The sequence below is a fragment of the Ictidomys tridecemlineatus genome, chromosome 16 (genome assembly GCF_052094955.1).
Source record: "Ictidomys tridecemlineatus isolate mIctTri1 chromosome 16, mIctTri1.hap1, whole genome shotgun sequence".
Taxonomy (NCBI): Eukaryota; Metazoa; Chordata; class Mammalia; order Rodentia; family Sciuridae; genus Ictidomys; species Ictidomys tridecemlineatus.
Window position 1 is genome coordinate 36621033 of NC_135492.1, and position 23531 is coordinate 36644563.

Genomic DNA, 23531 nt, shown 5'->3' on the forward strand with positions numbered 1-23531 from the left:
GCATCCGCGTATCTCAGAGGACACTCATCCTTTAGTTTTGGGGACTGGCTCATTTACTTAGCATGATTGTCTCTGGTTCCATCCATTTACCTGCAGATGCCATCATTCTATCCTTCTTCATGGCTCAGTAATATTCCATTGACTATACAGAACCTTATAAGACAAAACCATCTCTTTCCTTCCCGTCAGGAATCCCTTGTGCCGTGGCGTCTCTGTCGGCTCCGGGGGGTACCCCAAAATGCAAACAGCTCCTCAGGCATCAAAGCCGAAGTCAAAGGACCCTTAGAACCTGGGAGCGTGTCATGGAGCACAAGACCGAGGACAAGGACCGACAGCGGCACAGCCTGACCTTGCTGAACCGGCTGAAGCGCATGCGCGACTCGGCCGAGATGGTGGACGTGGTGCTGGTGGCGGAAGAGGAGCGCTTCCCCTGCCACCGTGTGGTGCTGGCCGCCTTCAGCCCCTACTTCAAGGCCATGTTCTCCTGCGGGCTGCTGGAGTGCTCGAAGCGGGAGGTGGCGCTGCACGACGTCCCGGCCCAGGGGGTGGCCGCGGTGCTGGGCTACATGTACAGCGCGGCCCTGGACCTCAGCCCCGCCACCGTGCAGGCGGTGGCCACGGCCGCCCGCTTCCTGCAGGTGGACGAGCTCTTCGCCGTCTGCCAGCGGTTCCTGGCGGAGCACATGGACGCCGCCAACTGCGTGGGCATCTACCGCTTCGCCAAGCTGCTGGGCGCCGAGGACCTGCACGATCGCTCCCGGAGGTTCCTGCACCAGCACTTCGCCGAGGTCAGCCTCCACGAGGAGATCCTGGAGGTGGACCCGCACCAGCTCCTGGCCCTGGTGCAGTCGGACGAGCTCAACGTGACCCGGGAGGAGGGCGTCCTGGACCTGGTGCTGCGCTGGGTGGCCCGGGACCCGGAGGCGCGCGCCCCGCACCTGGCCCAGCTCCTGCAGCAGGTGCGCCTGGAGCTCGTGGCCCCGGCCTTCCTGAGGGACGCCCTGCGCAGGAACACCCTGCTGCTCAGCGACGCCGGCTGCGTCCACCTGCTCCAGGGCGCCTTCAAGGCCCTGCGCGCGCCCCCCCAGCGCGCCCCGCACCTGCGCTACGGCATGGAGACCACCAGCCTCCTGCTCTGCATCGGCAACGACCCCTCGGGAATCCGCTCGCGGCACAGGAACTACGGGGACGCCAGCTTCTGCTACGACCCCGTGGCCAGGAAGACCTACTTCATCTCCTCTCCCAAGTACGGGGAGGGTCTGGGGACCGTGTGCGCTGGCGTGGTCCTGGACGACAACACCCTGATCGTGGCTGGAGAGGCCACGGCCTCCAGGCTCTCGAGACAAAGGAGCAAGAACGTGGAGATCTACAGGTTTGTACCCAGCCACGGGCTGCGGGGGTTTGGCTTGGAGTTTCCACAACAGGAGAAGGGAGTACGGCCAAGAGTGGTCACTTCTTAAGTCCCATGGAGCCTGTCGGGTGACCCTGAAAGTCCCCCACAAACATTAGTATAAAAGGCACCGTGCAGTGGCCCACGCCTGTGATCCTCGCGGCTCGGGAGGCTGAGGCAGGAGGATCGCAAGGTGGAGGCCAGCCTCAGCCACAGCGAGGCCCTGAGCAAGTCAGAGAGACCCTGTCTCTGAATAAAATGCTGGGGATGGGGCTCAGGGGTCGAAGGTCCCTCCTGAGTTCAATCCCTGGTACTCTTCCCCCCCCCCCAAAAAAAAGGAAAAAACAGTTTTGTATTTGTAGCTGGGCATTTTTTCCTCCTCGTTTCCAGTTCTCAACATTGAAACAAAAATGTGATCAGTAAGTCACTCAACAAACAAGTGCTGTCCAACCTTGATAGGATTCATTCTGTTCCGAGCCTGTTTTCCCACAGTGTCTCAAAAAACCACAGCCACCTTTCAGCTCCACGGGGGTCTTCGCCCCGTTGGGCTTCATCACGGAGCCCCACAGAGACCCGGGTCCCCTTCCTGTTCCAGACACCCACACAGTGGTGAGGATATCACCCTGGGGCTTTGGTTTCCTGCCCAGAGCGACAGGGGTCTGACCATCCCTGCCGTCCCTATGTCACCCTGAGTGAGACAAGGGGCGGACATAGCTCTCACGCTCCGTGACTGACAGATGTCAGCTCTCTAGAAGGCCCGGAGAGACCCCAAGCACCTGTCCCCTGCGGCTCTTCTTAGATCAATCTGACGATTCACGGAAGAAGTCACCGCACCTAGTGGGCTAGACTGTGTGCCCAGCGCCCGGCCCACGTCCTCAGATGAGCTTTTAGGCCGTCCTTTGACCCCGTTGGAAGCCTGTTAGAACTGCAGTCCTTAAAATTCTCCGTGTCCTACATCAGGCAGCCTGTTAGAAATCCTGAGTTGGATATTTTCAGATTCTCGGCCTGAAAACCATGATTTTTTGATGTAATTTTTTATTAGAAATTGAACCCAAGACAGGCTTCACCCCTGAGCCCCGTCCCCAGCCCTTTTTGATATTTTATTTAGAGACAGGGTCTCCCTGAGCTGCTTGGGACCTAAGTGGCTGAGGCTGGCCTCCACCTTGCAATCCTCCTGCCTCAGCCTCCGGAGCTGGTGCGTATACAGCTGTCTCGTGCTGATCTTCTTTCCCCTCCAGTTGGGAGAGCCAGACCTCACTGTGCTCAGTTGGAAACAGACTTGAGTGTGTTCCCTTCTGTTTTGGGGTGGACACTGATCCTGGCCTCCTTTCTGCTGATTTCCAGGTACCGTGACGGAGGAAGCCAGTGTTGGGAGAAGCTGGCCTCCACCGAGTTCCGGGAGCTCTATGCTCTGGGCAGCGTCCACAGGGACCTCTATGTCATCGGAGGCCAGATGAAAGTCAAAAACCAGTACCTCGTCACCAACTGTGTGGACAGGTACTCGGTGGAGCGTGACACCTGGAAGAGAGTGTCCCCCCTCCCACTGCAGCTGGCCTGCCACGCCGTGGTGACCCTGGGGGAGCAGCTCTATGTGATCGGGGGCTGGACCCCGCAGGTGAGAACCTCTTAGCTCCCTGTGACAGCAGCGAGCATCCTGCCATGTCACCCACACGGGGCGTGGCTTCCCAGGCCCACACGGGAGTCATGTAGGAAATCTCTTGGATAACTAGCTGGCCGGGCTCTTCTGTTGAAGAGGCCGTAGTCGCTGGACACTAAGAGTCACACACCTAAGCCGGGGGCAGGGGTGCAGGACTGGAATCCCAGGGGCTCAGGAGGCTGAGGCAGGAGGATCGCAAGGTGGAGGCCAGCCTCAGCCACTTTAGTGAGGCCCTGACAACTCAGCGAGACCCTGTCTCTCAATAGAATACAAATAGGCCCAGGATGGGGCTCAGGGGTGGGGGGCCCCTGGGTTCATCCCCAGTCCCCAAAACATAAAATATTAAAAAAAAAAAGAAACTACAGTTTGCTTGGTTTGGATCCGGCCCCTCAGCCCCGAGACCACAGAAGTGGGGTTCCCGTGACATTGACGCTGTCCTGCCACCCCAAGGCCCAGGCCTGGGCTCTGAGGGACCACAGACGCCCTGTCCCCCGGCTGCTGTTCCTGGTGGAGACCGCTGACCGGCCTTGCTCTCTGGCCTGTGTTTCCTGCAGATGGATCGCCCCGAGGAGGAGCCTGATCGGTTGAGCCACAGGCTCCTGCAGTACGACCCGGGCCAGGATCGATGGCGGGAGCGGGCGCCCATGCAGTACGCCAAGTACCGCTTCAGCGTGGCCGTCCTCAACAGGGAGATCTATGTGCTGGGTAAGCGCCCCGCCCACAGCGCGGCCGGCTCTATTGTCCTGGCACTTGGCTCAGTCGACATGAAGTGATCTCCCTTCTCTGTCCCCTTCCACGTGTCTCTGTGAGTCGCCAGGCTTCATGTCAGTCAGGGAGACCAAGTGGCCGTCACTTTACCTGATCCACCAGATTTAGAGAGATGTCGCCCCATGACTTCCTCTGAGTCATATATTCTGGGGGCCACGGGGTTGAATCCAGGGGCGCTACACCACTGAGCCGTCTCCCCAGCCCCGTGGTATGTTTCTTTATGAAGACACGGGGTCTCGGGGCCAGGGCTGGGGCTCAGTGGTGGGGCCCTTGCCTGGTACGTGTGAAGCACTGGGTTCAGCCCTCAGCACCCCATATAAATAGGTAAGATCAAGGCCCACTGACAACTCAAAAAAGTGAAAGGAAAACAAAAAAGAGACAGAGCTTCACTGAGTGGCTGAGGCTGGCCTCCACCTTGCGATCCTCCTGCCTCAGCCTCCCAAGCTGCTGGGGTTGCAGGTGGCCCCTCCAGGCCGGCCTTCTTTCTCACGTCCTGAACATGCCAGGTCTCGCACACATCAGCGCGTCTCAGACCCGAGGGCCACGGACGGGGTGAGCCCAGTCCCAGCACGTTCTCCTGCGGCCCGTGCTTCCCTCTCCCCCCTCGTTGGTTGGGTTCTGTGCCCTGAGCGCCTTCCTGCTCCCTACGGTCACCCCGTCCCCTCCCTCCTCCCTGCGCCTGGGACACAGGAAGGACGCCGGCTGCCCTGGCGCAGGGGGACTGTGCCCTTTGTTCCTTGGTCCCATCTCCAGTGAGGGACAACGGGCACACACCTGGGGAAGGGTCGGGTCGCAGCGGTGACGAGGAGGAGACAGGAGTGGCGGATGGGGACAGCACACCTGTGGGCAGAAGTGACACGTCCTCAGCTCAGGGGGACATCGCCCCTTGTCTGCGGGTCCTGAAGGGAAGAGGACTCGTGCCCGAGTGTCAATGAGGGTGTGACTTGAGGACAAGACGTGGTGCAGTGTGACTTGTCGCGGCCTCAGTGACAGGGCTCACTCGAGTGAAGCTTTTCCTCTGGACAGACGTCCTGTGCTTTGTCAGGACCATGTGCCACGTCCCAGGCCCAGAGGAGACGGCACCTGAGCTCAGGACAGGGACCCAGCTCAGGGCCGGGAGCAGCCGACCCGAGTCCTGGACGGCAGGGGCCCCGGGGAGGAGTGGCGTCAGCAGCGGCTCAGAGCTGGTTCCCATAGAAGGAGATGAGCCCTCAGGGACCCAGGGTCGAGAGCACTAGTGTGGGTACGGGAGCCCGGTGACAGGCTGTGAGTAAGGAATCGAGAAACTCAGCCAGGTGCAGTGACACACGCCTGTCATCCCAGCAGCTCTGGAGGCTGGGGCAGGAGGATCGCAAGGTGGAGGCCAGCCTCAGCAACAGCAAGGCCCTGAGCAACTCAGGGGGACCCTGTCTCTAAATAAAATACAGAATGGGGCTGGGGACGGGGCTCAGGGGTCGAGGGCCCCCGAGTTTAATCGCTAATACTCTCCCCACCCCAAGCTGGAAGTCTGCCTGGGAGTTATTGAGGCCAATGACGGATGAACAGTCCCTACAGCCCAAGCACGCGGCCTCATAGCTGCTGCCGTGGGCGACTTTCCGCCGTGGGCACTTTGTGGAATTCTTTGCATAAACAGTTTCCTTTCATGGTCATAAAAATGGACCAAGTATTTACTGTCCTCTGTGTGGCTGGTGGATATCCAGGCTGAGCCTCCGTCGGAAAATATCTAACAATGTTCCATGAAGCACTTTTTAAGCTTCTGAAATCTATGGTGCCAGTGAGCATTTGGCTAGCAAAAAAGATAAGCAAGGCCAAGAGACTGCCAGCCACAAAGTAAAAATGCTACCACTCTCTCCCCGGAAGAGGATCTGGAAGGAGACACATTGTCAAAAAGAACCGTTTCACATCTAGAGATCAATCAGAAGTCGGGTGCGGGGGCACAGGCCTGTCGTCCCAGCAGCTCGGGAGGCTGAGGCAGGAGGATTGCAAGGTGGAGGCCAGCCTCAGCCACTTAGCAAGGCCCTAAGCAACTCAGGGAGACCCTGTCTCTCAATAGAATGTAAAAAGGTCGGGGTTCCATGGTTAAGCATCCTGGGCTCCATCCTTGGTACCCCCCAAAATAATTAATTAATAAAAATGCCATCTCAGTGAGGGACGGCAGGACACCAGAGCGTTTGTCACACCTCAAGTCTGGGGCTGGGTGGGGCTCAGTGGCAGAGCCTAGTGGCAGAGTCTAGCACATGGGAGGCCCTGGGCGAGACCCTCAGCACCCAAGGAAAATAAATTCAAAAAAATAAAGGTATCGTGTCCAACTCGAACTGAAAATGAATGTCAACCACCACCACCGCCATCCTGCAAGTCTGAACTGGGGTGTCGCCCAGGGCACCAGGACTTCTGCAGGTGGGACATCTGGCTGGCGTCCCTGCGTGAGGGTGTGTGAGAAGCCACCTTGGCCGACGTCCCCCGGGTCTGGAGCAGCAGGGGAGCTTGATTGACACGGGATCACAGGGTGCAAGACTCGCAGGCCCCTGCACAGTGATGAGCCTCGCACACCTGAGGAGCTGTGTCTTTATCCCAGACCTCAGAAAGTCCCCACAGGAAACTTCCAAGGAACGCAGAACGTCCCGCAGCTAAAGGAACAAGCACCTTGAGCAAGAGCCTTGGAGTAACGTTCGTTAGATAGAAACAGAGAACCTGGAGGCCATGCATATGGGAGCCATCTGAGAAGTGGTGTCGAATAACCGTGTTCCTTTTAAAGAAATAAATGACGAGCCAAGTGTCACGAAGAAACAGAAAACCACACAGAGCGGTCAGTAGTATTGGGGACACTGGGTGGAGTGGTGCAGCCTGTCGCCCCAGCAGTGCTGGAGGCTGAGGCAGGAGGATGGCAAGGTGGAGGCCAGCCTCAGCCACTTAGTGAGACCCTGTCTCTAAATAAAATGTAAAAAGGGGCTGAGGACGGGGTTCAGGGGTGAAGGGTCCTGGGTTCAGTCCCTGGTACTAAAAAAGGTGTTTGGGACGAGCTGCACCCACAGTGTGAGGGGTGCCTAGTGACAAACCCAGTGGGTGAAGAGAGAACTAGCAAAGTAGGAGAGTCCTGAGGAAACTGTCCAGAGGACAACACAGAGGGACAGGGATCACACACTGTGCACACTCACACACACACCACCCCCCTCTCTGAATGGAAGAGAAGTTGGGGACGTGGGGGATAGAGGAGAAGATGGGTGACATTTAGTGAAGTGCCCCAGAGGGAAGAGGCTGCTCTGCTTGGAGACTTTATCCCCCAGGGGCTCAGGTGCTGGAGGCTTGATCCTGAGGTGACAGTGTCAGGAGGTGGCCAGGCCTTCAGAGGTGGGACAGGGGAAGGTCATCGGGTCACAGGGATCTGGTGTCCTCCTAGGGACACGGAGGCCGAGGCAGGAGGCCTCATGCTGGAAGCCAGCCCGTGCCCCTGAAGGGAGGCCGTGCCTCCACAGGAAGGGCTGGGTGAGGCTCTGGGACAGCAGCCCTGACCAGGACAGGAAGAGGAAGGAGCCCAGCGCTGGCCCACCCTGCCCTCTGCCCCTCTTCTCCATGTGACCCCTCCTGTGCCCTGCCACCTGTGATGTCACCCACCACGGCCCCCAGAGGAGCAGGAGCTGGCTCTAGCCGTGAGCCCAGGTAGCCTCTTCCTGAAGCCCCGAGCCTCGTGGGTTGTCACGGCCATGGTGGACGGGCAGGGCCAGGGACAGCGTCTGAGGGTCTCCTGGAACTAGGGGAAGACGGATGGAGCCTGGTGCCCACGCAGTGCCAGCCCGGCCGGCCATCGAGAGCCAGGGCACAGGGACCTGAGGGAGGGACTGAGGGACACCAGGGGAACAGGGCCTTAACGCAGCTGGAGGAAAAGGAGCGACTGACAGGTGGCCTCGCCCGCCACAGAGTGAGGGACAGGGGACAGCAGGGGCGTCCGCTCCGTGTGCCACGGTGACAGGGACACAGCCTGTGAGATGGTCCTGCGAGAGCAACAGAGACGTCTCAGACAAACCAGAGCGTCCCCACCCCGCGAGGTCCCCACAGCAGGTCCCCACCCGAGGAGCTTCAAGAATGTTCTTGAAGCAAAAATAAAAATGAACAGGGACCCGACAGGGAAGGTCCGAGAGGCCGGGGCTGTGAGGTGGCGTGAAGAGCACCCTGTGGTCACCACGTCCCCAGACGGGTGGAGAGGCCTGACCCTGGGCTGAGGGGACACTGCCCGGGTCCTGGTCCTGGCCTCAGAGATGGTCCCCAGGAAGGGGCAAGGAGGAGCCGTGGTCTGTGCAGCTCCTGGTGCTGCAGGGGCTGTCCTGGGGCCCAGGGGGACGGCCCCGTCACACCCCAGAAGTCCTCAGCCCTCTCAGGGCGAGGACGGCTTTTTGTGACATTGTGTCAGGTCAAGGTCAGCGGGGCCCATTTCCCAACTGAAACCCACCGCTAAGCAGTGCCTTGGAGAAGCCGACGGGACGTGGGGACAGTCACCAGCCGTCAGTGAGCAGTAAGGAGAGCAGGGTGACACAGCCGGGCCCATGTGCAGCCTGTGATTCCAGGGGCTCAGGAGGCCGAGGCAGGAGGATCCCAAGTTCACAGCAGCCTCAGCCACTTAGAGGCCGTGGCTCAAAGAAATAAGGACGGGGTGCGGCTCAGTGGTCACAACCCCAGAGAGAAGCGGGTCGTGTTTCCTGAGGCCTCAGGCTCCGGGTGAGGGTGGGGAACCTCAGAGACGGGACGACTCGTGTGACAGTGAAGCCAGTTGTCACCCGCATTCTGTGAGCAGGACACAGACTCCACTTGACAATACGAGGCTGAGAAAGAAGCCCGTTCCCTCTTTCTCTGGCTGCGCCCCTCAAGTGTGTGTGCCCAAGGGAGTGACCTGCAGCCACGTCAGTGACGCCTCCCTCCACCTGAGCCCAGAGCAGGCTGGGACACTCGTGAGCGCTCTGCCTGCCATTTGCCTGATGCAATTTCGAAAGAAACCTGTGACGGCAACTTGACCATCGTAAGCCATCCATCTGGGGGATACCAGAAATTGAACCCAGGGGCGCTTACCCCGAGCCCCGTCCCCAGCCTTTTTTATGTTTTATTTAGAGACAGGGTCTCCCTGAGTGGCTGAGGCTGGCCTCCAACTTGCGATCCTCCTGCCTCAGCCTCCCCAGCTCCTAGAATTGCAGGCGTGGGCCACTGTCCCTGGAAGAAAGTGACCAATTCCAAGGACAATCGGAATTGCCATCAGTTATAGACTCATCAGATACTTGAGAATCATGAAACGGGAGACTCGAGCAACTCCAGGGCCTGCTGGTTTTCCTACGAACGTCCTGGAACGCAAAAAGGGACAAGAAATGAGACTCGAGTCACAACTGCCTCTCGCCACATCACTTAGACACAGTCCCTGAGACTCAGTGTCAGCTGCTGCAGGGACCCTCGGGAACAGGGCCCAGACCACAAACGTGACTCCTCCCTGTCCCCCCCCCCCTTGTGGTCACCTAATCACTCTGGCACCAATTTATGGGATCAGTGTGACATCCTGCATTTACAGATGACAAGAAACTGAACTGTTTCAGTCGGCTGCTTTGCTGCTGTGACTTAAGACCCCCCAGCAGCACTGCAGAGGGGGACGGTGGACGTGGGGCCCAGGGTGGCCCAGGTCCCAGTCCACAGACGGCGGCTCCACTCCTGGGCCGAGGGGAGGCAGGACATCATGGAGGAAGAGTGTGGGGAGGGAGCAGGGACTCCACTCTCCAGGGACAAAGAGAGACCCCAAGCCACAGCCCCAGGGCCACCTCCTCCCCACACCTCACCAGGGGACCCCAGGGAGCCATTCCCTGCCGGGGTTCAGGCCTCACACCCCTCACTCCTCCACTGGACCTTCCTGTGTCACCTCCCAGGGGGACTCTGGGGACACAGCCACAGCAGGACATGACACAGGAACCACCCTTGTGCAGCCAGCAAGTGACAGGCCAAGAACATGGAGCGGGCTCCGTCTTCCCAGCAGCCCACGTGGTGTCACCAGGGCACGGGACACACAGGCACCCCCAGGCTGGCCCCGCAGGCAGCTGGGGACCTGGTGACATCAGAAGATCGTCCTCCTGCTTTGGATCAGGCCCCGGGAGAGCAGAATGCGCCTGCCCCCTTGAGGCCACCTGCAGGGTGGCACACGGGGCCAGCACCTCTGTGTCCACGGTCCTGTGTCCCCAGCCGGCTCCCCCCAGGCCAGCGCAGGAGGGGCCTCCGTCCCCTGCAAAGACGCACAGTGGTGACGACCCGGGGTTCTGCTCTGCACCTGGGACGTGATGGGAGGTGACTTGCAGAGAGCCTGCCTGTCTGTCTGTCCGTCCGCCTGTGTTGGGATTAAAGTCAGGCTCACAGGTTCTGGGCACAGGAAGTAGACGTTCGGGGGTGTCGCGGTCCCACTGACGTCCCTCAGATGCACCTGTCCCCCCAGGACAGCTCTCAGGAGGTCTCCCTGGGAGGAGGGTGGGGCTGACAAAGACGAGCCTCTGCCTGGTCATTCACCTCATCAAGAGTCACCTTCAGTGTGCGCTCCCTACGGCTGCTGCCCGAGTGTCCTTGATGGTGACATCACACCCAGGGGGACACAGGGAGTGGGTCCCGCCTCTGTGGCCAGGAACAAACGGGACACCCAGGAAGCCCACACACACACCACCCCTCAAGCGGAGCCCGTGAACTGTCTGTCAACCAGCGAGAAAGCACAGATCAAGGGTCAGATTGTGGACCAAGGGACAAACGTCGTCACTGAGACACTTTTTTTGGTGCCAGGGATTCAACCCAGGGGCCCTCGACCCCTGAGCCCCGTCCCCAGCCCTTTTCATATTTTTATCTAGAGACAGGGTCTCGCTGAGCGGCTCAGGGCTTTACTTTGGCTGAGGCTGGCCTCCACCTTGTGATCCTCCTGCCTCAGCCTCCCCATCAGCTGGGATCACAGGCGTGGGCCACGGCACCCAGATAGATACACTTTTGGTAACAGCAACAAAAGTGACGTCATTGGTGATTCCCCAAAATCCACAGGACAAGGTCACGCCCCATATTTTCTGTGTCTGGTGGGGACAGCCGTTCCCAGGGGCTCTGCTGTGAAGGTTCTGAGTTACATGGAGGATGTGGGTACTCTGTGGGCCTCCACCCGACCCCCCTGTGGCTCACCCTTGACCTGGCTGGTCCCTGAGGTCACGATGCAAACCAGCACAGAGCGTGGCCCTTACGGGATGGCACAGCTAAGTCCCGCTGTCCCTCCCTGGGGGTGTCTGGCTGTGGCTGAAGCCTCGCCCTGGGCCTCTCGCCCCACGGGGAGGAGGTTCCACTTTTGATCAGGTTGAGAACCTTCTTGGTACCACCCAAAAGTGGGCCCGGGGACAGCTGTGTGGTCAGCTGAGGCCAGTGTGGCCCTCCTTGGACTCAGTTGCTCAGACTCCGCGTGGTCCCTGGGCTGCACTATTGATCCCGTCAGCTCACGCCCGGCAGCCAGCAGCCTTCTGGGCTCAGAGCCTCCGTCCCTGGATCCCCACTGGGACGGGACACAGGCCACACGGTCAGCAAAGGGGAAAGGACTCATCTCTGGTGCCCAGGCTCAGCCCCAGTGGTGGGGAGACCAGCCTTCACCTGCACCTCCGTGGACTCGCCGAGCACTGGGCAGCAGAGCCACTGGGGGGGCACGCCTGTCCTCCAGCAGCTGTGGAGGCTGAGGCAGGAGGATCGCAAGGTAGAGGCCAGCCTCAGCCACTTAGCAAGGCCCTGAGCTACTCAGCGAGACCCTGTCTCTCAATAAAATAGAAAAAGGGCTGGGGACGGGGCTCAGGGGTAAAGCACCCCTGGGTTCAATCCCTGGGACCAAAAAGAAAACAAGTGACATTGAATTTGGCCCTGGGCACGTAGCAGACCCCACGGCCAAGGGGGCTGCCCACGTGGACCTGCCCTTCCTGACCGGCCGTTTCCTGTGTCCCTCTCTGCAGGGGGAATCGGCTGTGTGGGTCGTGACCAGGGCCAGGTGCGGAAGTGCCTGGACATGGTGGAGATCTACAACCCCGACGGGGACTTCTGGAGGGAGGGCCCGCCCATGCCCAGTCCCCTGCTCTCCCTGCGCACCAACGCCAGCAGCGCCGGCGCCGTGGACGGCAAGCTGTACGTCTGCGGGGGATTCCACGGAGCAGGTACCGCCCCGGGGCTGCTTCTGACCCTCAGTGGCCAGGTGACGGCCCCAAGAGCAGGGCCACACTGGCAAGAGTCAGGCTTGTGGAGCTCGGTGACCTTGAGCGTGTCCCTAGACCTGTGCGCTCAGGCTCCACCTTTACCCAACGCCCAGGTGCGGGCCACCCCCAGTGGGTCCTCCTTATCCAGATGCTTATCGAACCCAGGCCTCAAGCATCCAGGTGAGTGCTCCACCGCGGAGCCCCGTCCCCAGCCCTTGTTACAGTTTATTTAGAGACAGGGTCTCGCTCACGTGATGAGGGCTTCACTAAGTTCAAGAGGCTGGCCTCCAACTCACCATCCTCCTGCCTCAGCCTCCCGAGTCACTGGGATGACGGGCCTAACAGCCGCAAGCCCTGCCGGGATACGAGGATCTGAGCTGCCCAGGGAGGGCGCCCCGCTGCCCGGCCCACTCGGCTGGCCTCTCCCTCTGCTCTGCTCACCTCGATTCCTGTCCCTCCCCAGCCGCCCCACTTTCTCTTGACCAAAAAGAAGGCTGAGAACGCAGGAGAGCGGTCGGGCTGTGGGGAAGGACGGAGGTCATCGGTGTGGAGGGGCGGGAGGCTGTTCAAGTTGGGCCTCGACCTGCCTCCCCCCACACTGAGGCCAGTGGACAGCCCAGGATAACAGGCCTGGAGCCCGCTTCTCCTCTGTGCCAGCCCATAATGCCGCAGCCACGTTGGTCATGAATAAGCCCCGAGACCCTTAGTAGGAGTCGGTTCAGCAGCCAGGGACCCTGGATCCCAGCGCTGTCCCACGTCCCTTCCTTCACCTGGTGGGAAATGGGAAATCTTTCACTGACTGGTTGCTCCGCCAGAGAGAGGTGGTAGACACCCTTTTATCACGATGTTGTGTGCTCAAGAGGATGGTCACAGGACGTCCACGTCCCCTCCCCTGCAACGAGCCACGCGACAGCCAGCGAAATGGGCAGGAGGATCCCAAGGTGGAGGCCAGCCTCCGCAACTTGCTGCTGTTTGACAGCCTTCAATAGACCAGGGCCTCCCCCACCGCCAAGGCATCGCCTGCTGGTCAGGTTCATTGTGACACTCAGGAGCTGCTTCTGTCAACTCGAATCAGGGGCATTGTCCCTTTCACTAGCACGTGGCTCCTTCACCACCAGCAAGACCAGGAAGCATCGTCACCCGAGGACAAGCCACGTTCGCCTGGGGTAGGCGCCTCGCTGTACCATGTGTTAGTTATCCTTTTACCACTCGCTGCAAACAGCATGGAGTCTGGGAGACTTACCAACCATCCGCAGTAACACAGAAAGGAACACAAGAAACACACCACACGCTGGGCACCGCGGCCCACGCCTGTCCTCCCAGGGGCGCAGGAGGCTGAGGCAGGAGGATGGCAAGTTAGAGGCCAGCCTCAGCCACTTAGCAACGCCCTGTCTGTGACGGTTTAGGTACGAGGTGTCCCCAGAAGCCCCTGTGTGAGCGTGCAAGGGGGTTCCAAGGTGGAGTGAGCAGGTCGTGAGCATCCTCACTAATCAGCGCACTGTCCCTCTGACGGGCCACCTGGGCCGTGACCGTAGGCAGGCGGAGGGGGGCTGGAGGAGGGGGGTCAGTGGGAGCAAGCCTTTGTCCCCGATGAGCACATTCCTGTTTCCTGGTGGCCATGTCCTGAGCTGTTGTTCCTGTCCCCCACCTTTCCGCCATCAAGTTCTGCCTCACTTTGGGCCCAGGGCCATGAGCTCAGCCATGAATCATGAGCACCAAATAGATCTCCGGGGTCTTGTCACCTCCTTTGGTCACAGCAGTGAAAAGGCCGAGACACTGTCTCAAAGTAAAAAACAAAGTCGGGCGCAGGGGTGCCCACCTGGAATCCTAGCCCCTGCGGAGGCTGAGGCAGGAGGATCGCAAGTTGGAGGCCAGCCTCAACAACTCGGCGAGACCCTGTCCCTAAATAAAGAATGAAAGGGACCAGGGATTTGACCAGTGGGTCAGCTCCCCGGGCTCCATCCCCAGCACCAAAAAAAAAAATTTTTTTTAAGACAAAGAAAAAAACTTGCTCAGTAAACACTCAGGTGACCAAAAAGCTCACTGACCACGGTGGTTGGCGCCCCGGCCTGGGGTCATCTGAAGGACGCCGGACGCCTTCTCTCACTACACAAACCCGAGGGTCACTGCCAAAGGACAGAGCCCCAGCACGGTGACAGTGAGCTGGAGAAGGTCACTTCACGTCCACGGTGGGACGAGGACGCAGCAGCCGTGCTGAACAGTGACATCCTTCTGCCCCCCTGGTCCAAGTCCCCAACCTTTCCTGCTGGGAGGTGGCTGTGGGCGCCCTCCTCCTCGTCCCTCGACAGACCCCACCAGTGCTGGGCTGGCAGCCTCTCACTCTGGGGACTCACAGGGGACAACAGCCGCGTCCAGCAGCCACAGCAGCTGGCAATAGGGAGGGACACGATGGCACCCTGCCCCCTGCACCTGGCCTTCTTCCCGGTGGCTTCCGTTCTGCCACAGCCAGTGACGTGGTCTCTGTCATCGCTGCCAAGAGCCCTGACCAGCAAGCACGACCCTGGGACAAATGTGAACCCACAGAGACACGTGGACCGTGAGACGCTCAGAAACCAACAGACCAAACGGATAAAACGGTGAAAACAGAGAGAGACGGAGAGCCGGGCGCGGTGGCCCAGGCCTGTCACCCCACTGGCTCCGGAGGCTGAGGCCAGAGGATCGCAAGGTGGAGGCCAGCCTCAGCAAGCAACTCAGCGAGACCCTGTCTCTCAATAAAAAACAAGAAGGGCTGGGGACGGGGCTCAGGGGTGAGTGTCCCTGGGACCAAGAAGAAAGACCTGAGAACTGAGCTGTCAACACAGCAGCCGCCTCTGTTTAAATATTTTAATTTCAGATGATGAAAATTAAATAGAATTTATGAATCCTTCCCAGCAGGCATAGAACACCGGCCCCACAGGGGGTTGACGGTCACAGGGTGGGACACGGGGGAACTCGGGACCCCACTGTGAACAGGTCCTGGGTCCACACGCACGTCCAGCCTAAAGGGACAGACTGGAGAGATCTCAGCCACACGAGGGACCTCTGATCGCAGCAGCTCAGTCCACAGTGGCCAAGCGTGGAGCCGGCCTCGGTGTCCGTCAGCAGATGGGCGGACGGATTCGGAAACTGGCACGTGTACACTGTGGAATATTACTCAGTCGTGAAAAAGAACGGGTGGGACTGTAGACCATACGTGAAGTGGAATAAGCCAGACTCAGAAGGCCCAGGGTCAGATGTTCTCTGTCACGTGTGGAGGCCAGGGAGGAAGAAGGAAAGATTGTTGGGGTCGGGGAATCTCGTAAAAATCAAAGGGAAGAGGCCAAGAACTAGGAGAGAGGGAGGGAGGGAGGGAGAGAAGGGGAGGCACTGGAGAGTGACATTGGCCACATTATATTGTCACGTTGTGCCTTGTGTGCGTGTGAGAATCATTGTGTACAGCTATGATGCACCAATAAAAACTGGGGAGGGGGAATTGGTGCCCTCAAATACATAAGAAGACGCTTAAAAGTGAAAATGTACACAGCACCCATTTCCCAGGAAAGGAATTATCTGGGGCTGGAGGGCACAGACTAGGGACTGAACCCAGGGGCGCTTAACCACTGAGCCCCATCCCCAGCCTTTTTGATTTTTAATTTTGAGACAGGGTCTCACTCAGTTTCTGAAGGTCTCACTAACTTGCTGAGGCTGGCCTCCAACTTGCAATCCTCCTGCCTCAGCCTCCGGAGCCCCTAGGCAGGCACCACCCCACACAGCCCAAAAGGAATTCTCCATCCAACAAAAGAAACTCAAATACGTCCCATACTTCAGCTTGGCCCAAATGACTCTGTCTGTAGCACTTTCAAATTCTCCACTTTCAGCCCTGCTGGTGTATATTGGGATTTTTTAAAAATAAATCACATGAAGGGGCTGGGGTTGTGGCTCCGTGGTAGAGCGCTTGCCTAGCACATGTGAGGCCCTGGGTTGGACCCATATAAAGATCAATAAAATAACGGTATCGTGTTCGACCAACTACAAGTAAAAAAAAAATAATTTTTTGAAAATATTTTTTAATAAATAAATACATTACATTAAAAGATATAAAGCCCTCCCACTCCCGAAATCGAGAAATGCATCAAGCTTCTAATGAGGCTCTTTGCTAACCTGCTGGCCCTTCCCAGGTTGGTCTCTAAATTTAATCTGTGAGCCCAGCCTAGGCCGGACCAGTTCTGCTTGGGGCTTGTGCAAGTGTCGCGAGATATGTATATTTTGAGCATCACAAAGTCATGGAATGGAGACTACTTCTGTGATCTGCCCATTCTCGTCTTCTCTGGGCCTCCAACCTCTTTTTTTCCTGGAGCATGTAAAATAGATCCCAAAACCAGGCCACAGCCCCCAGAAATACTGCAGCCTCCGCCTCTGGCCGCTGGGGGTTGCGGTCTGCCCACCCGGGCCTGGCGGAGCTCACGCGATTTCTGATCCCCATCTGGCACCCGCCCCAGATTCACACTCCCCGGGGCCTCAACGTCGTCCTTTCCACGTTTTATTCACACCCTGACACTGTCCCTCAGCGGCCATGGATCCTCAGGCCACTTAGCCAGCTTCCTTGGACCAACAAGATGGGGGAAATGATCGGTCTCTCTCAATGACTGTTCAGAGAGTTAACTGAGATGCTACTGTCAGAACTAACTGAGATGCTACTTGGAAGCACTTCAGAGCGTCCAGTTACTCACCGTGGACATAGGAATAGAGTCACCTCCGCAGACGGGACTTCACGCCTCTCATCTTGTCGTACTATTTTGGTTTGGGTTTTTGAGACCAGGTCTCTATGTCGTCCAAGGGCCTCTATGTCATCCTGGGCTCAAGCGATCCTCCTGCCTCAGCCTCCCCAGGAGCTCAGACTGCGGGTGCCCGCCACTGCGCCCAGAATGTTCCTGTTTCCAGTCAGTCATGTGGACCCAGTGTCACATCAGTTGGCAAACTAGGAAGAGTGACGTAGGAGGTCTCGCGGTACCAGATAAAAATGGTGGATGTCCTCAGACCTGGATGCACACCGCGGAGGTGCCAGGGACAGAGAGACAAACCTGCCCCGAGTCCCAGAGCACTCCTGAACCCACTGGCCAGCAAAGCCCAACTGTCACCCGTGTGTCCCCAATGTGGACCCACACCTGCTGTTACCCCCTTGCTGCGTTTTGGATCTGGACTGTCGCCCAGAGGCCCCTGCACTGAAGGCTTCTGTGATGCTCTTGGGAAATGGAGGCGTCTTCAGGAGGTGGGGCCTAGCGAGAGGCAGTTAGGTCATTGGGGGCGTGACCTGACAGCCTTATCAGGACCCCTATTCCCCTTCTCTCTGCACCTCCTGCTGTTTCGAGGTGAGCAGCTTCCTCTGCCACTGGCTCCCACCATGATGAACCTGCCACCCCAGGCCCAAAGCCACAGGGCCCACCAGCCATGGCCGGAAATCTCTGCCACTGTGAGCCGAAACCTTTTGTCTTCATAAGCTATTTATCTCAGGTATTTTGTCACAGTGACCGACAATCAATTGGCACATCTCTCCGTCCCACTGAACTAGGATTTCCACAGTAAAGTTGTCCCTGGGAATCCTCAGGGGGTTAGGTCTAGGACCCCCATAGAGACCTAAAACGTCACGTGTTCAGTTCCCTTCTGTACCACGGCTAAGTACTTGCACAGAACCTAAGCGCATCCTTCTGCATCCTTTAATGACTTGTGACACCTCAAGACAAGGGAGATGCTGTTAAATTGTGATACCAGCCGGGCACGGTGGTGCACACCTGGTATCGCGGAGGCTGAGGCAGGAGGATGGCAAGTTGGAGGCCAGCCTCAGCCACTTAGCGAGGTCCTGCCCCTGTCTCTAAATAAAATAGAAAAAAGGGTTGGGGACAGGGCTCAGTGGTTGAGCGCCCCTGAGTTCCATCCCCGGGACCAAAAACAAACAAAAACAGTGTCCTGTTCCCTGTTTGGATAATTTTTGGGTGGGCGCCATCACGTGGCCTTCCTTAGCTTCTGTGGCACCAGGGACACTGTGTCCCCTCAGGGGTCTTTCCTCGGCCGTTAATTGCTGGTGCTTCCTGCTTTGCGGGGAGATCGGTTTAACGTGGGACGGTGACATCTAAACCCCTTGTCCCCATGTCACCTTGTCCCCCTGTTCTGCCGGCTTTCAGATCGCCACGAGGTCATCTCCAAGGAGATCCTGGAGCTGGACCCTTGGGAGAACCAGTGGAATGTGGTGGCCGTCAACGTCCTCATGCACGACAGCTACGACGTGTGCCTGGTGGCCAGGATGAACCCCCGGGACCTCATCCCGCCCCCCTCGGACCTGGTGGAGGTAGACGGCGGGCACCGAGGCCCGTGAGGCTGCCGGGCCTCCGCCGGGCCTCCCGCAGATCACTCCGCCCTCCGGCAGGTGGCAGCTGAGGGCGGCATGTTGTCGTGTGTTGCGCGCATAGTGACCTCTGTGCAGAGCAGCGTGTGCCGGGAGCCGGGGGACAAGGGTCTTCCCGCTGACAGGGTAGAGAGACGGGGGAGGAGGAAGGGTCCCACGGTGACGTCACGGGAAAGGCCGTGCAAAGGCCCTGAGGCAGGGACGTCCACAAACCCCGGCCAGGAACAGCCCTGGCAGGAACGACTGCCCGCCAGCCGCCCCCTGGGCCCCAGTGTGGGGACGCGGAATCACCCCTTCCGCCCACAGTGGAGCCCAGTGAGTCACCCCTTGAATGTATTTTAGGGGTGACATTTTAAATGACACGGGAAGGCCATCCGTGTTACTGCCATCCGTGTTTCCAGAAGCCGGGCAGATGCGTCCGGGTAGCTGTTCCTCTGCGGCTCCTTCCGCGCTGCCCAGGGCTCCTGGGTCAGAGGGTGACTTCCCTGGGGTGTCTCTGGTGCGGGCTGTGACAGTTGGGACCGTCCTCCTGGGTCCCTGCAGCTGCTGGCCCGGGCACGAGAGGTGGCCCGTAAAGGAGCCTGTTGGGAATCTGTTTCTGCCCCCGGAGAAGGGGGACCCAGGAGGCTCAGTGTGGGCTGTCCCCAAGGAGGACCCTAGGACGCAGGGGCCACACCTGCCTCTTCAGTGTTGTCCCCAGCGTGTTGTTGTACCTGGCACCTGGGTGGGTCTCTGGGTAGCCAGAAAGGGACAGCACTTGTAAGACACAGGGCTTGGTCTCTGAGCGGGTCTGTGACTCGAAATGAGCTCATTCTATCCAGGCCGGTGGCCCACGCCTGTCATCCCAGCAGCTGGGGAGGCTGAGGCAGGAGGACCGCAAGGTGGAGGCCAGCCTCAACAACTAGTGAAGCCCTGAGCCACTCAGCGAGACCCTGTCTCTAAATAAAATATAAACAGGGGCTGGACGGGCTCAGGGGTTAAGTGCCCCTGGGTTCCATCCCTGGTGCCAAAAGAAACGTCCTTTCTGCTCCCGACTGGAGGGTCACACTCTGCCGCTTCCTCTTCTCCTGTGAGGCCGCCTGCTCCTTTGGTCAGTCTGGGCTGAGGATCAGCTTCTGAGGGCCTCCACGCCCCAGGTTCGCTGTCTGGGAACCCCTGCTCTTCTCCCCCCGGAACATTCTGGAAGCCTCCCCTTGTCCTGGGTCCGGGAGGCCTTGCTGGGGGATCCTTGGTGCAACTGCTCTGCTCAGCAGTGGGCAGGGCTCCCCAGGCCTCCTCCCGCCTGGAGGATGGAGGGGAAAGACCTAAGCTGTGCCCAGGAGCTGGCCTGGAGCGGGAGGCGGAGGCCAAGGCGGCACCAGGGCTCCGAGAAGCGCCAGAGCAGCAAACAGCCTGTCGCTGTGTCGTCGTCGTCGTCGTCATTATTAGTATCATTATTTATTTATTTATTTATTTATTTATTTATTTTTGGTCCCAGGATTGAACCCAGGGGTGTGTAACCCCTGAGCCCCGTCCCCAGCCCTTTTTATATTTTCTTTAGAGCCAGGGTCTCGCTGAGTTGCTCAGAGCCTCATTAAGTAGCTGAGGCTGGCCTCCAACTTGCGATCCTCCTGCCTCAGCCTCCTGAACTGCTGGGGTGCACCCCCGTGCCCAGCGCATTATTATTATTTTAAGGGGCATTTCCCCAAAGTGTACACAGCAGGACCCGATGGGCCACGGAATGGCTTAGGATTCTGGAAAGGGACCCGCATTAGAGATGGTCCTCGACACCCCAGGGCCGGTGAGCAGGGTCCTCCTGTGGGAGAAGGCAGGGTGATGGTCAGTGGGCACTTTTGGGGGTGGCACAGGTGAGACCGTCCCCACCCGCGAGAGGTGGTGCGGTGCTGCCTCCAGCAAGGCCTCATCTGGGCAGCGTCACGATGGAACTTTCCAGAAAGTGCTGAGGGAAGACAGAGCGGGATCAGTTCCCCCCTCCTGGAGGTCAGAGGGCAGCTGCCTGAACTGGCCAGAGGCAGAATCTCCCAGCCTTGTCCCACGGAAGCCCTGACAAGACCCCAGGCCTCCTGGCTCCCCTCATCCCTGCTTGCTTGGTGCTTCCCTGAAGCCTGTCCTGCTTCTAGTCTGACTTCCATCCTGACATTAAAAAGCATCCCGCCCCTGTGGCCCCAACCCCGCAGGGCTCTTCTGAGACTCCTGGCCTTTGCTGGGCCTTGTCTTTGGGACACACAGTGGGGACATCATCTGAATGCTGGGGCAAACCCAGGCCCTGCAGCGGCCACCAGGTCTGGGCCCACCCACTGTGGTCAGGTGGCTTCAATGAAGGCAAATGCTTCAACTGCAAACGTGCACAATAAATCTCGCCTGGTGACACGGACTCAGGCCTTTGGGCTTCCCTGGGGTCTGAGTTTCATTTGAAGAAGGACTGAGGTGGGAGGGGGCAACAGACTCTGCAGAAGTCTGAACCCAGACTTGGAGCCGTGGGCTCCTGTAAGTTAAAATTAAGTTCCACCTTAAAGGACACACCCCAATAACCTAACCTCCTCTCCCCAGGTCCCGCCCCAATTACCTAACCTCCTCTCCCCAGGTTCTGCCCCCTGAGGGTTCACTACCTCCCAGTGGCACCACAGGGCAGTGACAGAATCTCCAACACACAGGCCTCTGGGGACACTTAAGCTCCAAACCATGACACCACCATAAAGTCAAACCCAGAGTCGGATGATCCTGCTGTGAAAGAGCAGGGTCCAGTTACCCTCAGCAGGGGGTGCTGCAGGGACAGACGGGGCCGGGCACCCAAGGCAGCAGGGGACAGTTTCCCTTGGCTGCAGCCAGGCTCAGTGGGCACAGCTTCTGCTGCCATCCCTGGGTCCCCTGAGCCCCGAGTTCAGGGAGTTTCAGAACGTCACACCCAGCACGTGGGGGGGGGGCCTCAGAGGTCACATAAAGAGGCTTCCTCTCCCTGTCACAGGCAGGTTGAACCCTCAAGGCCAGCACCTGAGGAGGGGGCGCCACTTCTCCCCCCTTTCCTCCTCTGCAGCTGTCACCAGGAGCCCAGGTGGTCACTTCTGTCATCTTAGGAACAGAGACGTCTCTGTGAGGCCCAGCTCAGGGCCAGAGGCCTGTTGGCACATCTCTATAAACTACTGCACTGGACACGTGTTCGTGAGGAGCTAGTCGGGGTGTCCAGCACCTGGGGTGCCATTTCTTCCCGACCAGTGGCCAATAGGACAGGGTGACGCGACAACAGGGAGTTTCCCCACCCTGCACTCTCGCTGACAGTCCTCAGATCAGCCCTGGTGAAGATTCCAGAAGGTCAGCTCAGACTTTGGAGGAGGAGGCCACTACAGGGGGAACAACTGTGCAAGAAAATGGCCCAGAAAGTGGAGCTGAAGAAACATGAAAGCAGCTGGTTACTGTGGCCCACACCTGTGACTCGGGAGGCTGAGGCAGGAGGATCGAAAGTTGGAGGCCAGCCTCAGCCATGGTGAGGCCCTCAGCAGCTCAGGGAGACCCTGTCTCTAAATAAAATACAGAATAGGGCTGGGGACAGGGCTCGGGGGCTGACTGCCTGTGAGTTCCATCCAAAAATTAAAAGATGACTTAAGATAGATCATAAGACGGGGTGGTCGGAGGTCTGGAAGTTTCTTAGCATAATGGAGTCTCCGGGCAGATGGGCCCAGGCCGACCAGGGCTCCCTGAGCTAACAAGGAGCCGCCCTGCGGTCAGAGGTCAGCTGCGACAGGCCTGGGAGAGGCCCCGGGCTCTGATCACAGCGGCTCCTGCTGCTTGTTCACAGGCCCCCTGTGGCCGGGGAGGCCAAAGGTCCAAGAAGAAGGAGGACCGTCACTAATTGGCCACCAAGTGACTTCTGATCATTTGCTGTGTGACAAGCCATCAGAGTCGGATGGAACTCCATGTGGAGCGGGGGCCTCGGCTGCTGCTCTCCTGGGCCTACTCCTGACATGACCAGGTCAGGTCCCTGTCACCCCTGGTCAGGGGGTGGGGACAGGAAACCTCCATTGGTCTGGGCCTGAGGAATGGCTTTTCCCAGAAAGCCTCACTCTCTGCCTAGATTGTGTGTGTGTGTGTGTGTGTGTGTGTGTGTGTGCGCGTGCCAGGGATTGAACCCAGGGGTGCTTCACCCCTGAGCCCCGTCCCCAGCCCTTTTTCTATTTTATTTAGAGACAGGGTCTCGCTGAGTGGCTTAGGGCCTTGCTAAGTTGCTGAGGCTGGCCTCCACCTTGCGATCCTCCTGCCTTGGCCTCCCAAGTCTGTGATTGCACAGGGCTCGGGGCCTGGAGGGCCCTGGTCCTCTAAAACCAGGACAAACCAGCTGCCATCAGAATCTGAACTTGAACTTCAGATAGGGGGTGGGATCTAGCCCTTTGGAAGGTACAAAATTACTGTCCCCACTGGACACGGGAGACTGCAGTCCCTCCCTGCACCTCATCAGGTCCAGTGCACAGGCAGAGGGCACAGTCCCAGGGAGCAAGGGCCACCCATTCACCGCGGCTCCTCCCTGTCCCCGGGGTCTCATTCTGCCAGAGCTACTGTCCTGCAAGTCTGTTTTTCCTGGGGCTAAAATTCCGTCCCAGGTGGCCCTCCCTGGGCCACCTGCCCATCTGCTCCTCGCAGCATGGCCTTCCTGCAGAGCGCGCGGTGACAGTGACACAGCCAGCAGGGCGCGGGGGTCAGTGGAGCAGCCCCGCCCCCTGGTGGCAAAATGGAGCATGGCAGGCGCTATCTGCGACGGAGCATTGCGACACACCGGGATGCCACTCGCGCCCAGGGCAGGGAGCCCATGGGGCAGCTGCAGAACTGGCTCAGGATACAGCTTGGGCCACCGAGATCAAAAGACACGACACCATAAGCGACCAAGTCCCCTTAGATATTATCTAGACACAAGATACGTAGAGAATGTCTACAGACAAGCGGGGTGGCGCTCCACTGTCATCCCAGCGGCTCGGGAGGCTGAGACAGGAGGATCACAAGGTGGAGGCCAGCCTCAGCAACAGCCAGGCCCTGAGCAACTCAGCGAGACCCTGTCTCTAAATCAAATATAAAAAAGGGCTGGGGTCTTTCCCACCATTCTTTAAAAATGCAATTCGTGCACTGGAGCCTAGAGTTTGA

General features: G+C 58.8%; 1 protein-coding gene across 1 annotated transcript; it reads left to right on the forward strand.

Annotated features, from left to right (window-relative positions):
• Positions 1-20778, forward strand: Kbtbd12 (kelch repeat and BTB domain containing 12). The gene is made up of 5 exons (XM_021720310.3): positions 1-1372; positions 2735-3005; positions 3602-3752; positions 11789-11986; positions 18184-20778. The coding sequence occupies exons 1-5, from the start codon at positions 303-305 to the stop codon at positions 18372-18374; spliced, it is 1881 nt and encodes a 626-aa protein (XP_021575985.2). The 5' UTR covers positions 1-302; the 3' UTR covers positions 18375-20778.
• Positions 20779-23531: the final 2753 nt, after the last annotated feature.